Raw genomic sequence first — 14,577 nt, forward strand, 5'->3', positions numbered from 1 at the left:
GTGTTCATACCAGGATTTATTTTCCAGGTGTCAGAATCTGCTTATGCACCTGTTGGCTCTATGAATGGTATGGGATTCAAGCCTTTCGATTTGGTTATCCCATTTGCCATAAGAACAGGAGAAATAACAGGTGAGTGTAATACGGGGATTCGGTGTTAAAAGCTGTACATGAAACGTAAGCCTTAACAGGATGACATTTTAACTTTTCCCTTCTGTTCTGCTGTCTAGGTGAAGTCATTATGCCCTCAGGGAAGGCGGCACCTGCAGATATCGTCGACAATAAAGATGGCACAGTATCCGTGCGTTATGTTCCAACAGAGACTGGACTCCACGAATTACATATCAAGTGTAATGGAGCTCATATTCCAGGTACAGTTAGGCTGGACCTTTTTGGTTATAGGAAACCTGGTGAGGGGCGTAGTTAAAGGCTCATGGGCAGCTGCTCAGCAGACCGTATCACATATGATAGGATTAGATACAGCAGACAGTTTGGCACATGATAGGCTTAGATACAGGGTTCAGCGGGCAGTATGACACATAATGGAATTAGACACAGGGCCCTAGCAGACTGTCTCACACATGATAGGCTTAGATACTGGGCCCAGAAGACAGTATTACACATAATAGGCTTAGATACTGGGCCCCGAAGACAGTATTACACATAATAGGCTTAGATACTGGGCCCAGAAGACAGTATCACACATGATAATCTTTGATACAGGGGCCAGAAGACAGTCTCACACAAGATAGGATTAGATACAGGGCCCAGCACAGTATTCTTATACTTACCCTCCTCACTCCTGAATCGGGTCCTCTTCATCTCCGGGCGCATGGTCGGTCCACTCCTGACGACATTAAGCGTCACAACATTGTACTAGGCGCACAGAACATTGTGACACTGAAAGACATCAGGACTCATCACTGCGCCCGGAGGGAGCGAGGTTGGTAAGTATACTGTTATACTAATAGTATACTAATCCTTCTAGAGCTGTGTATAGGCCGGTCAATGCAGACTTTGTCTTCCAAATAACAGAAGAACAATTTGTAACAATGCTTACCCTTCGTCTTACGGTATCAGACAGGTGCATCAAAATTTACTACAGATAAATCTATACAGACTAGAATTCATGGATTGTCTACAGGTCACTGGCAGTGGAAACAAAAGCTTAGATACTTAAATCAATAATCCAGGGCAGAGGCGTAGTTATAGGGAGTGCAGAGGCTGTAGGTGCCACATAAAAAGACGCCTGTATTATAAATGGCAAATGGTTGGTGGGGGACCCTGCTAAAGGTTTTGTTTTGGGGCTCAGGAGCCTGAAGTTATGCCTCTGATATACAGTGTCGCTACATATGGTCGACTGCATTGAATTTAAGCTATATAATTTCTATGATTGTTATATATATTTTGCATGCATGTACCAATGTATCGGTGGGTAGTGCCACACCAAAAAAATAATTATAAAATACTTTATGGTAGGCGTTTGAGAAAGAGTTTCCTCATCTATCCGACCTGTTCATTCAATCACCAATGTCTGTGCGTAATACTATTGCTGCCATCTAGTGGTAAAAATGTGAAAAGCTTCACATTCTATATTTATATATTGCAATACTGTATTGTTTTACGTTTTATTTTATCTTTTATGACTTGTATCCTTTTCTTATTTTGTTTGATTTATAGAGAGCCCATTACAGTTTTATGTTAACTATCCCAATACTGGAAGCGTTTCAGCATATGGACCAGGCCTTATTTATGGTGTTGCAAACAAGCCTGCCACGTTCACCATTGTTACTGAGGATGCAGGGGAAGGTACGGCTTTCCATGATGTAATCTATTCTTTTCTCTTCCCTCTATTTCTTTCACATTGCTTTTCTCTTGACCTCAAACTCCTTCTTCTCGGTTTATCACATGCTCATATTGGTATTTTGAAGATTGTAGTATTTAATTTTTATTTTTTTTTAATCTGGATTAGGTGGTCTTGACCTGGCAATAGAAGGCCCCTCAAAAGCTGAAATTAGCTGCATTGATAACAAGGATGGTACATGCAGAGTCACCTACCTGCCAACCTTACCTGGAGATTACAGCATCCTGGTCAAATACAATGATACGCACATTGCAGGAAGCCCATTTATTGCTAAAGTCACTGGTAAAATCGATTTAATTATCTAGCCGCTGTAAAAATATGAAATGTGATAAATTAATTGTGTTCTTCCTTCAACCATTGATGTCCATAGAGCTGAAGTCATAAAGATATGATTTTTTTACTGTCAATGTACTAGGGTCGAGATTGTAATCTGGCATAACCCATTGTGGTATTGTTTCATACAAACTCAGAAAAACCTACTACATTATCCTAAAGGTGTTTTTCTATCTGAGACATTTATGGCATATCCACAAAATATGCCATGGATATCTGGGGGTCCCACTTCTGGGTGAGTTACTCCCATAGGATTGAATGGAGCCACATGCATGCAATAAATATCTCAGATGGGAAAACCCATTTAATTCAGTGAGATATCGGAGTGACCATAATATAAACAGTGTGGTGACGTGTTCAGCTCTGCTACATCTGTACATAACCCACATTTACAGAAACCAGATAATTATTTTGAACACTGAATATGAACATTGTCGCTAAATATGTCTCTAAATCCCAATGTAAAGAATATTGTTCTGGAGTCCATATAAACCAATCACATTCTGCTCTTTATAGTGCAGACTAGAAAATATTTTTCCTTTTTAATGAAAACCAAATCCATAGTTCAAATTAAATGGGTTCTTCTCGTTGACCGTTCCGTTTAGTTGTAAGCATCCCTGTTATTAAGCTGATCACAAGGGACCCCCAATCATAGGCTGTAATCTTTGGGGAATCTGGCAGCAAGGAATGGGAGTTACGAAAAAAAGTGTATAATTGTGCGCTCAGCTGTTTACAGAAAACAGACTACCTCGTTAGACAGTGTCAGGGGGCCCCATTCTAGAGATAGATGTGGGTCCCAGTAGTGGGACCCACATCTGTCATACATTTATGACATATCCTGTGAATATACCATAAATCTCCCGAAATGGAAATAAACCTTTAAAGGCTATGTACACCTTTTTGAAATGGATTATTTTAATTTATTTTTTTAAATAAAAATGTCAATCAGTGTGTGTTGTGCAACTTTATCATTAGTTTTTATTAAAAATTCTATTTACTTTTTGAGATACATCTGCTCTGCATTCTGTATACAGAGCAGGTCTGCGGGACTGGCAGGTTCAGTGTCAGCGGGTCAGACACGCAGGATCCACCTGTAATCGAGATCACATCTAAGTTATGAATTTAGATGTGATTGATAGCAGCTCGATAACATGCTGACACGGAACCCATCAGTCTCGCGGACCTGACGGGTACTGGATTCAGTGTAAGATACAGCTGCTCTGTATATAGGATACAGTGCAGCTGTATCTCAAAAAGTAAATATTTTTTTATAAAAGATAATTATGAAATTTCACAAATCACACCGACCTTTTTATTTAAAAAAAAAATCCTTTCATAGGTTTACATAGCCTTTAACTCAAAATATTGTTTTTGGATTTTTAAAAATAGATTTAAAATACCACACAACCCCTTTATCTGTTCTCTTTTCTTGATATAGTCCCTCAGAAACAGGTTACAAAGGACATCTCTCGCTCTGAAGGGCCTGTCATGTCCTGCATTACACAGACAACCCATTGATATTAATGGGAACTTTGTAATGCCTAAATTCCCCTGTGGTGGCGCTGCAGGTAAATTTAACACTTACTGCTAGGTTTCCACACAGATTACAGCTGATCCCTGTGGATTCTAGCAGGGGGACACTTTGTGATCTGCTTATTGTCTAAATCTGAAAACATAAATTGCATTAGATATATGTAAATAATTCCCAGAACACAGAAGGAATCATTTCTGTTGTCTATTAATTCCAGGGACTGTTTCTGGAGAGCAGAAGCTGAGAACATGTATTGGTGATTATTCAACTGGTGCAACTAATTTATATGACTTCACTATGTAATGTGATTAATGACATTTCTGCCCTGTGTGGTTCACTAGACGTGATGTCATCTGTTATGCCTTTAGATGACAGCAGGAGACGTTCCCAAGTCAAACTGGGGTCCACGGCTGATTTCTTACTGGATATCAACGAGACCGATCTTAGCTTGCTGACCGCCAGCATTAAAGCCCCATCTGGTCACGATGAGCCTTGTATTCTAAAGAGACTTCCCAATAATCACATTGGTAAGCACGAAATTCATGCAATATTATTAGGATTACTTTATTAGATTATCTATTCTTTGTGATGTATTCCGTCTTGGTTTTTATTAAGTTTGTGCCGTTGTTTAACATCCGATTTATTCTGTGTATTGTGTCGTAATATTTGTTGGAGATGATAAGCTCCGTGTGTTTTTCTAGGCAACATCCTTCTTTGATGGTCAATAATTTGAAGCATAGGGGTTTTCGCTACCTGGTGATCGTCTCTATACTGTTTAATCCTTGGAGAATTTACTATATGGTTCTGTGGATGTCGTGTGACTTCTTTAATGAGTCATGTGAAGTTAAGCTCAAATTAAAGTGGTGACCAACATCCCTTTAAGAAAGAGCGACATGTTTTCTTCAGAAAGTCCTGTAGGAACAGAACAGAAAATGTTATATTGTACTCTACATAGGCATGAAACTCCAGTGGATATGGAAATGAAATGTTCTTCAGCTTTGAGCGCTTTGTTTTTTTTAACTTTTACTATAGTTTTAATGTTGGGAGAACATTTTATTTCATAGTTCTTCACATGACTGGTTAATTCTGTTTGGATTTCCCATTTAGGCTTGAGAACCTCCTTTTTTTTAAAGACAAATTTCTACATTCTAAACCCTTTCAGGTATCTCTTTCATCCCACGGGAAGTAGGAGAACATTTGGTCAGCATCAAGAAAAACGGCCGTCATGTCCCCAACAGTCCTATATCCATCATGGTATACCAATCTGAGATAGGAGATGCCAGCAAGGTGAAAGTTTATGGCCCAGGGTTAACGGAAGGACATACATATGAGATGTCAGATTTTGTGGTGGACACAAGAGAAGCTGGTCAGTAATGAGCCTGATATGCTACCTTTCATCATATGAAATCTTTTTTTTTTTTTTTTTTTCTTAGAGGTTCTATTATACTTTATTTCCATGTAATTACTTTCAGGTTATGGTGGACTCTCGTTAGCAGTTGAAGGACCCAGCAAAGTTGATATTCAAACTGAAGACTTGGATGATGGTACTTGCCAGGTGTCATATTGCCCAACAGAGCCTGGCATTTACATCATATCCATCAAATTTGCAGATGAACATGTCCCAGGTAAGACCAGCACCGCGATTTGCACCCAAGGCTGTCACCTAAACTCATGGTGTGTCTACAACATTGCAATGGTGCACGGTTGACTCGACAACCGACCATAGATTCCATGTTGTCGCATCTGTGGAATAAAAATCCGGGCAGCATAGTTTTCCTCAGTGTCCTTCTACACATGAAGATAAGTTGGTAAAAACTAGCGCCGACCAATGATATTGCGACCTGTTAACGTTCGAAAGTCATGCATTTATATGTAGCAATAATAGTATGTTTTTTCGTAACTTCTATCGCTTTTGAGATCGCTTCTTTCCTTCTATCTTATCTGCTAATGGCTCGCAGATGCCTGTTTAAACAAAGAGATATAACAATTATTTTTACGCCATCATAAAAGATTCAATCAACATCAGGCGAACAATTTATCGCTCATCAACCATATTATGAACACCTTTGAACTAGTCAATGATTGCAAAATTTTACGCTATCTTATATTTTACACACTAATTGCCCCCTGTGAACGGACCTTTAGCCTCATTTGTAGTACATCAAAATCTGAGTGGACCACCCAAAATGTAACAAAAAAACGGTCTTTTATGGGGGTGGTTCTATCAAAGAAAACAGTACACAGAATGCAGGTAAAAGTGTGTAATACAGTCAGCAAACCTGTACAGCACACAAAGAAACAGCCCTCTCATTCTTAGTTCCCAGCATGGCTTCCCTCTGATTCCTGGTCCCCAGCATGGCTCCCCTATGATTCCTGGTCCCCAGCCAGGCTCCCCTCTGATTCCTGGTCCCCAGCCTGGCTCCCCTCGCATGCCTGGTCCCCAGCCTGGCTCCCCTCTGATTCCTGGTCCCAAGCCTGGCTCCCCTCTGATTCCCGGTCCCCAGCCTGGCCCCCCTCTTATTTCTGGTTCCCATTAGGGCCACACTCTCATTTCTGGTTCCCATTAGGGCCACACTCCTCATTCTTATACAGTAAAGCACACTAGCATGGTTCCCCTAATTTAGACCCAAAGTCAGGCCTTCGATCTCACTATCCCCCTTACTGCTAAATTATCTGTGACCATTATAGCTATAGAGAAAGCAAAGTTCAGGTTTGTATGATGATTCTTTTGTGTGTAGTTATTAATTGTTGCTTCTTTTAATATGATTTCAGGAAGCCCCTTCACAGCCAAAGTAACTGGAGAAGGAAGAGTGAAGGAGAGTATTACACGGCGAAGAAAGGCTCCTTCTGTTGCTACAGTAGGAGGCATCTGTGAGCTTAATTTAAAAATACCAGGTGAGATTATCAATCTGTAGGTTCTTATTTTTCATATACCAAATATTTTCAGTGCTATAATTTACTGCATTACAAGTGCAAACTCAAGTCAAGAAACAATATAGCATTAGTTATGCTTCCAAAAGGATTAATGAACTGCAGCCAGTTTTTTTCATAAACTGAGCCGACAAATTTTAAACATAGCAATCATTTTTTGTCGTCATGTTAAATAATAATGATAAAAAGGATTGTTTCATCAAGACAACCCCTGGATTCACAAAGAAGCCAGGACGGCGATCGGCTGATTGTCGCAGGTCTGGTTTTTCTCACCTTCCGCAGTAACTGCATCTGTATATGAATGTCAGGCTTTACATTTGCCCTGAAGCGCCAGGAAATGTGACTTTACATGCCGGTTATTTACGTGAATGGCCATCCATGTAATAGAGCAGCTCTCCATTTGGTTCATAGTGGAGGGTCCGACAGAAAAATAAAAATTTTGGCAGGCTCTTTTGAGCGCTGTATTAAGGTACTCTTGTATTGAAGCATTTCATTCCGTACTGAGCACGATATGGCAAAAGTGGCGTATCTAGTCTGTGCCTCCATGCGTTTCCGCCATGTGCATAAGGCCTAATACGGCAGACTGAGATGATGAACTGATTAACGTAAGCAGCGAGACAAACTGGTTGCAGAGGGCACAGTAGGGGGCAAACGACGATTGCAGAACTCAAACCGCACTTTTCTCTCTTTCTTACTGCCATATTAAGGAGATTATAATACATTTGTTAAAATGGATCTGATTCCTTCTAATCTTTTGACTGCCATAGTGGCTCTCATTGATAATCTCTATATAAATTTGCTATATGTGTAATATTCGGTTCTAATTTATTCTATGCTTTCATAGTTACTTGGTTCCTATTGGCTTTGTCGCGAGAGGCTCTTTCACAATCTCTGCCTTTTGCGCCACCTCTTGGACAGAAGCCGATTCTTCAGTCTACTCATTCTAATCGCCTGACCAGGGCAGCGAAGGCGTTAGGGCTGGAGGAGGGTGTGTGCATACCAATAAGCATGGCAGGAATATGGCTTATAGACCAGCTGGGCTAAATGCATGCTGATATTTTTGGGGAATCTGCTCATCATGTTAAATTAATTGCTTTATCCCTATTAAATGGTTTTGCTTATGTCCTAAATACTGTACTTCCATTTCCTGGCTCCGTTCGCTTATGACCAAGTGACACATTTTTATTCGGCTTCTAAGTACATTAAGCTATAGGTAGTAAAAGGTAGTGAAAAGGCCACACTGAACATTTTACAGGAATAGTAAAAACAAGGCACTACTCTAATCTGATCCGTGCCAAACCCCGGGCGGTCAGGATATGGTTCACAAAAAAAAATCTACAGCAGTGGTTGCAAATCACAATTGGAGCAGTACTGTATACTGTAAAATATTGGAGAAAAAAAGAAACGTCACTCAACCAACAGTCGTATGAAATATTCTTGATTGCGATCCTGGTAGTTATCGCAGCGGGAAAGAAGGCAGGACTTCTCACAAGGCAATGGCCGATTTACATTTTTCCCCGCTGCAATGCCGATTTAGGATCGCAATTAAGAATTTTTCATGCGACTATTGGATGAGTGCCGCTTTTCTCTTCTCTAATATTTTACAGGAATAGTCATCCTAATACAGGTTGTAAGCTGCACATGATTAAATATTTCCAAAATTGCAGAATTGCTTCAGGCCTTACAGAGGAATAGTTTTGTTTAGTCCTTGGTCCTTCCTTACCCCTGGGAGTTTTGCAATACTCCTACTTCAATGCATCCCAATGTTGTCCATGGAGTCCATTAGATGACTGCTCTATAGTTACGCTTTGGCTGAGAAAGGTTCGCTTTTTCCAGACACGTTGCCACTCTTGTCCATGGCTGTGTCTAGTATTGCAGCTCGGCCCAATTAGAGTGAATGGGGATGAGCTGCAAAACCAGACACCGTCCATAGAAAAGTGTAGTGGTGTTTCTGGGAAAAAAAATCCCAGACAGCCCCTTTTAACTTTTGTAATACAGGAGTGTAAAAATGTAAACCAGACGCTTTCGACCTTTCAAAGACAAACCACTGAAGCATGAGGCATGCTGGTTGCGCTCAGGATCATTTATTTTTCCCAAGCATTGTATGCTATGGTCTGCTGATGACATCCATTTTTTTTCGTGCTTGGGTTGGACACATTCCAGTGATATTCTCATTGCCATTACAGTAAGTCACCTTCACTTTGTCTCCTCAGAAATCGATATGCGAGAATTGTCTGCGGAAGTCACCAGCCCCTCAGGAAGGACAGATGAAGCCGAAATAGTTGACCTTGGCCACAATACCTGTTGTGTGCGCTTCATTCCTCAAGAGATGGGTGTGCATACAGTGAGTGTAAAATACAGAGGGGATCATGTACCGGGAAGTCCTTTCCAGTTTACTGTGGGGCCACTGGGAGAAGGAGGCGCTGAGAAAGTCAAGGCTGGAGGTCCAGGCCTGGAGAGAGGGGAAGCCGGTATTCCAGGTAGGAAACTGTTCTAGTAATATTGTCCATATTATGTACCCTATATGCATGAATGGAATGGCAAAGAGCTATGTATGGCCCGTCAGTCACTTCTAATGTAGTCAGTGAAGATATAAAGGAAGCCGATAATGAGAATGCATTATTTATGTGGACACGACTGTCTTGTTTCTCTGCAGCTGAGTTCAGCATATGGACTCGGGAAGCAGGTGCTGGGGGGCTTTCTATTGCTGTCGAAGGGCCAAGCAAAGCAGAGATTTCCTTTGAGGACCGCAAGGATGGATCCTGTGGGGTTTCTTATGTTGTTCAAGAGCCTGGTATGTCTTTCATTGACTATTGTGATGCATGAACTTTATAAATCTATATCATTTGAATTGGTATTCATTTAGATAACCATAACACATTCATTTAGCTGCTACCCCCTAGTGGCCAGAGTTTGTATGTGTGAAATCGCCTCCTCCTGTTGGCTATAATGCATTGAATTTCTGCAGACTTATGTCTGACATTGTACTTCGCAGGATATCACACCGTAAGTCTCCCAATAGCTATTCACAATGCGAGCGAAATGTATAAGAACTACTGTTTGCCTCATTGTTTAAGAAAAAAAATATATATAGATACATGTCCTGCAAATTTATATTTAGAATGGCTATGTATAAAAAATGTGTTATATACGGTGTGATACATATGAACATTATGGCAGGTAACCACATTGGCTTCTCTTCTTCCAGGTGACTATGAAGTGATCATCAAGTTCAACGATGAACATATCCCACAAAGCCCGTACATGGTTCCAATCATCGCTCCCTCGGATGATGCCCGCCGGCTTTCTGTCTCTAGTCTTCAGGTGAGGCACAAGGAAACATCTCTTTCACCTGCCACCTGATGACCTGTTAAGTCCTTGTTTTTAAGCCTAGGAGAGAGGATATGTGCCGCTAACTATAGACCGATCTCTATGTCTCTATGTGTATATATATATATGTGTATATGTATGTGTGTGTTTCTATATATATATAATATATACAGCACACAAGAAAATGGCGACCACACACTGCGAACACGAATGCCACATAAGCCACTAAATATAAATAAATATGCATTACTGCTAAATCAACTTAAAATAGAGCGGTTCTTAGCGCATATTTTGATCAAATTGTGTGAGCCCGCCTGCCACGACAAGGCGACCTCTATGAGGTGGAAACACTGCACGTACACCCAGAACTGGGACTAAACCTACACATTCTTGGGGATGGTAGGAACCAGCATTAAACTAACTAAAATCACCCAGGACAGAATGGGAGGAGTGCAAGATCAAAAATGGAGGCAGTCACTAACCCCACATATAGGAATCACATAAACAACACAAGTTTGAACAGCACATTCCAGCAAAATCAAACAAAACGTGTATACAGGTGCAAGAATGCCTGTGACTGCAAATATACAGCACACAAGAAAATGGCGACAACACACTGCGAACACTAATGCCACCTAAGCCACTAAATATATATATCTCATACAGATATAGCACAAGAGAGAAGTGGTGCAGTTGCTCATAGCAACCAATCAGATTTCAGCTTTCATTTTTCAAAAGGGCCTTTAGAAAATGAAAGTGGCAATCTGATTGGTTGTTATAGACAACTACTCAAATTTATCCCTGCACTAGTTTTGCCAAATCTTTCCCAATTTTATATTGCTACTTTTTAATACAATAATTGGTGATGTATTTGAGATCACCCAGCACTTATACAACCTAGTCCTAATACCTTTGCAGTGTAGAAAAATATTAATGCATAAACGGCCCTCAACGTGGAAGCCCCCAATAATGACAAATGTTTACTACAATATTGAAGGGGTTATATGACCTAAAAAAAGAGACTTTATTTTTTCTCCCAGAAACATTGCCACTCTTGGCCATGGGATGCGTCTGGTACTACAGGTCACCCCTGTACTAGTGATACCGCAATACCAGACACATCCAATTGACAAGAGTAGCGCTGTTTCTGCAAATGCATCTCAGGCAACGACTTTAGTATAGAATAAACATCTGTAGGCTAGATCTTTAATTCTGACATTGTTGTAAAGTGCGCATTTGTGTTCTTTACATTCGCAAATTATTATTAAAGTGTAGCTAAACGTTCAACAAACTTCTGACATGTCATAGTGACATGTCAAAAGTTTGGATTGGTGGGGGTCCGAGCACAGGGACCCCCACCAATCGCTAGAACGAAGCAGCTGAAGCACTCGTGAGCGTTAAGCTGCTTCGTTTCTGTTCGGCTTTTTCCGGAATGCCGATGTATCGGAGTACGGGCTCATAGACTTTCTATTGAGTCCGTACACGATACATTTATTTCCGGAAAAAGCCGAAGAGACACGAAGCAGCTGAGCGCTCACACGAGCACTTCAGTTTCTTCGTTCTAGCGATTGGTGGGGGTCTCAGTGCTCGGACCCCCACCAATCCAAACTTCACTATGACATGTCTGAAGTTTGTCGAACATTTAGCTACATTTTAAGCTTTCCTCTAACACAAGACTACCTAGGCTCTTCACAAGGTCATTAATTGGTCACGGTGGTGTTATGGTGTCTTTCTTGTGTTTCATTTAAAGACCTTTGACAGGATTTCTCTCCGTAATGCAGCTACCTGCTACAGAGGGAGACCAAATGTGATCATGTTGTCACGTCTCTGCACAAGGTACCACTCCACCTGTGCGGTGCTGTAAAGCTCAGTCCCTCTTTAGCATTTAGCTGGAAACTGACGGTTTGTTGTTGCATATCTGCTCTAGGCAGACTTCATTACTTCTTGTAAACTTCTTCACCTTTCTACCTCCAGGGCTGTGTTCACAGCCACGTTCCAGGTTCTGTTGTTCTGCGCCATCATAGGAGCAGAACGACGGGAATACTGGAAGTGACGGATCTGTTTCATAACAGAAACTAACGGCGGCCGACTTTAATGGGTTCCGTTTGGTTTCCATTGTGGTTTCTGTCATTTTACTGAACAAAATAGCACTGTATGCAAAAATGACTAAATCTGCGACAGAGGCCACTAGCGGAGCTTCCCACGCACATGTGAACAGGGCCTACCAGGCATTGTACTTCAAGAAAAGCTGTACATACTCTCAGCATTTTTCCAGAAACCGAGCCACTCTTGTCCACGGATTGTGTCTGGTATTGCAGCCCAGATCCATTCAAGTGAATGGGGCTGAGTTGCAATACCAGACACGGCCTAGTGTGATAATCCTGGACATTTTTATTCTTACTAGAAATAATAAACCCAAGCTCTGTGCAGATGAGTTTTCCGTCCTCTGGCACCCCTCAATTCACTTATCGCAGCCACCGAAAAGTAAGGACTCGTTCAAATCTGCATTGCAGGCTCCGTTAGGGACCTTCATTGCAGATCCGACCGAGAATACCGGACACAATAGTGCAGCATGCTGTGCTATTTTTTTCTGGTGAAACCACCGATACCCTCGACGGAAACCTGACGGATCCCATTAAAGTTAATGGGTTCCGTCGGCCACCGGTGGTGTCTGTCGTGAAACATCAAACTGTATGTTGAAAAGTATTACTGTAGGCATAGATTCACACCTTCATAAAGGACAAACCCTTATGTATACAACTACTTATACTGAAATTATAGCTGTTTCCTTAGCAACATGTTTTCTTTCTGTGATTAAGTCTATTTCTAGTTGGTTACATAAGAAGGATCTTTTTTCATCAGGTTTTATTTAAAGGGATCTTAAATATTTTTACCGAAAAGTTACACAATTTTTCTACATACGTTCTGTATCAATTCTTCACAGATTTCAAGATCTCTGCTTGCTGTCATTCAACAGGAACTTTCATTGTTTTCTTCCAGCTGAATTTTTTTTTGCCTTGGTTATGTGACAAACACACAGGTGCTTATTAGAAGACACACCTCTGATAACTGTAATTGTAAGGAGCCGCACACCTGTGTGTCCATCACATGACGAGGACATATTTTTATCCACTGAAAGCAATAATTAAAAGTTTCTATTGAATGACAGCAAGCAGAGATCTTATACTATGAGGAATATACAAAGAATAACCGTTTTATTTGCTCAAACCGGAATATACCTTTAAACAAAACATGCTAAAGGAAGGATTATGTAACCAATTCGGTTTAGTCCTTTCATAAAAAATAAAAAAATAATTAAGGGTATATTCACATGTGCAGGTTTTGTTCAGGTTTTCTTTATGCATCTGGTTTGGAAGCCAAAACCACATGTGGATCATAAAAGGAGAGAGAGAATAAAGGACAGATACTTCTCATTTAAATCGACTCCTAGTTTTGGCTACAAAAATGGCATAAAAAACCTGAACAAAACCTGATGAAAACCTGCACGTGTGAATACACTCTAAGGCAAGTTATTAATGAAGCACTGGAAGTGGCGTTGTGTCTTGCTATCTGCAGGGGCATTACTATAGGAGGTGATAGATGGTTCACCAGTAAGCTCATGATGGTTGGGGACTTGGAGCGTGGTTTTCTGCCACACCATTACCGCTGCATGTGAATACTGTCTACTTTTTATGTGCTGTTTTGCATCCAGTGGTGTCTGTGTGAGCCTCCAGACCATATAGTCATTACATAGATTTATGCCATTGGACATTTATAACATTGGTACTACTGACTTATCGGAATAAGGGCTGGTTCACACGTGGCGGAATTTCACTTAAATTCCGCTGCGGACACTCCGCAGCGTTAATCCGCAGCGGAGCCGTTTCTCCATTGACTTTCACTTTAATTTAGCAGTGTTCGTTTAGACGATGCGTACAATTCCGCTGCGGAGCATAGGCTGCGGAGCGGAATTTGGTGTCCGCAGCATGCTCTGTCTGTTGCGGAGCAGTGGCGGACTCATGGCGGAATTTCTCCATTGACTTCAATGGAGAGTCAAAATTCCGCAATGAAGTCCGCAGATCTTATGTGTGCTGCGGAGCGTATTGGTTTTACTACCATGACATTTCTTCATTCTGGCTGGACCTATGTATTTCTAGGTCTACAGCCAGACTGAGGAAGTCAATGGGGCTCCCGTAATGACGGGAGCGTTGCTAGGAGACGTCTGTAAATAGTCACTGTCCAGGGTGCTGAAAGAGTTAAGCGATCGGCAGTAACTGTTTCTGCACCCGGGACAGTGACTACCGATCTCAATATACATGTATCTGTAAAAAAATATAAGTTCATACTTACCGAGAACTCCCTGCGTCTGTCTCCAGTCCGGCCTCCCAGGATGACGTTTCAGTGTAAGTGACGGCTGCAGCCAATCACAGGCCAAGCACAGGCTGCAGCGGTCACATGGACTGGCGCGTCATCCAGGGAGGTCGGGCTGGATGCCGAAGGAGGGACGCGTCACCAAGACAACGGCCGGTAAGTATGAAATTCTTTTACTTTCACTAGGGAAAGTGCTGTCCCTTCTCTCTATCCTGCACT

General features: G+C 41.3%; 1 protein-coding gene across 4 annotated transcripts in view; it reads left to right on the top strand.

Moving 5' to 3' along the window:
- Window positions 1-14,577, top strand: part of FLNB (filamin B) — a 177,627-nt gene that overhangs the window by 155,746 nt on the left and 7,304 nt on the right. For 2 of the 4 annotated variants that reach the window (XM_075833935.1, XM_075833938.1), the window contains 12 exons: window positions 28-130; window positions 229-369; window positions 1,679-1,807; window positions 1,971-2,144; window positions 3,944-3,982; window positions 4,095-4,253; window positions 4,889-5,092; window positions 5,199-5,351; window positions 6,499-6,621; window positions 8,871-9,137; window positions 9,314-9,451; window positions 9,866-9,981. In XM_075833935.1, coding sequence (XP_075690050.1) covers window positions 28-130; window positions 229-369; window positions 1,679-1,807; window positions 1,971-2,144; window positions 3,944-3,982; window positions 4,095-4,253; window positions 4,889-5,092; window positions 5,199-5,351; window positions 6,499-6,621; window positions 8,871-9,137; window positions 9,314-9,451; window positions 9,866-9,981 — 1,746 coding nt within the window. The remainder of the gene's footprint in view (window positions 1-27; window positions 131-228; window positions 370-1,678; window positions 1,808-1,970; window positions 2,145-3,943; window positions 3,983-4,094; window positions 4,254-4,888; window positions 5,093-5,198; window positions 5,352-6,498; window positions 6,622-8,870; window positions 9,138-9,313; window positions 9,452-9,865; window positions 9,982-14,577) is intronic. The other 2 variants (XM_075833937.1, XM_075833939.1) reach the window with 1 other exon arrangement.

This window comes from Rhinoderma darwinii, chromosome 7, assembly GCF_050947455.1.
Source record: "Rhinoderma darwinii isolate aRhiDar2 chromosome 7, aRhiDar2.hap1, whole genome shotgun sequence".
Lineage (NCBI taxonomy): Eukaryota > Metazoa > Chordata > Amphibia > Anura > Rhinodermatidae > Rhinoderma > Rhinoderma darwinii.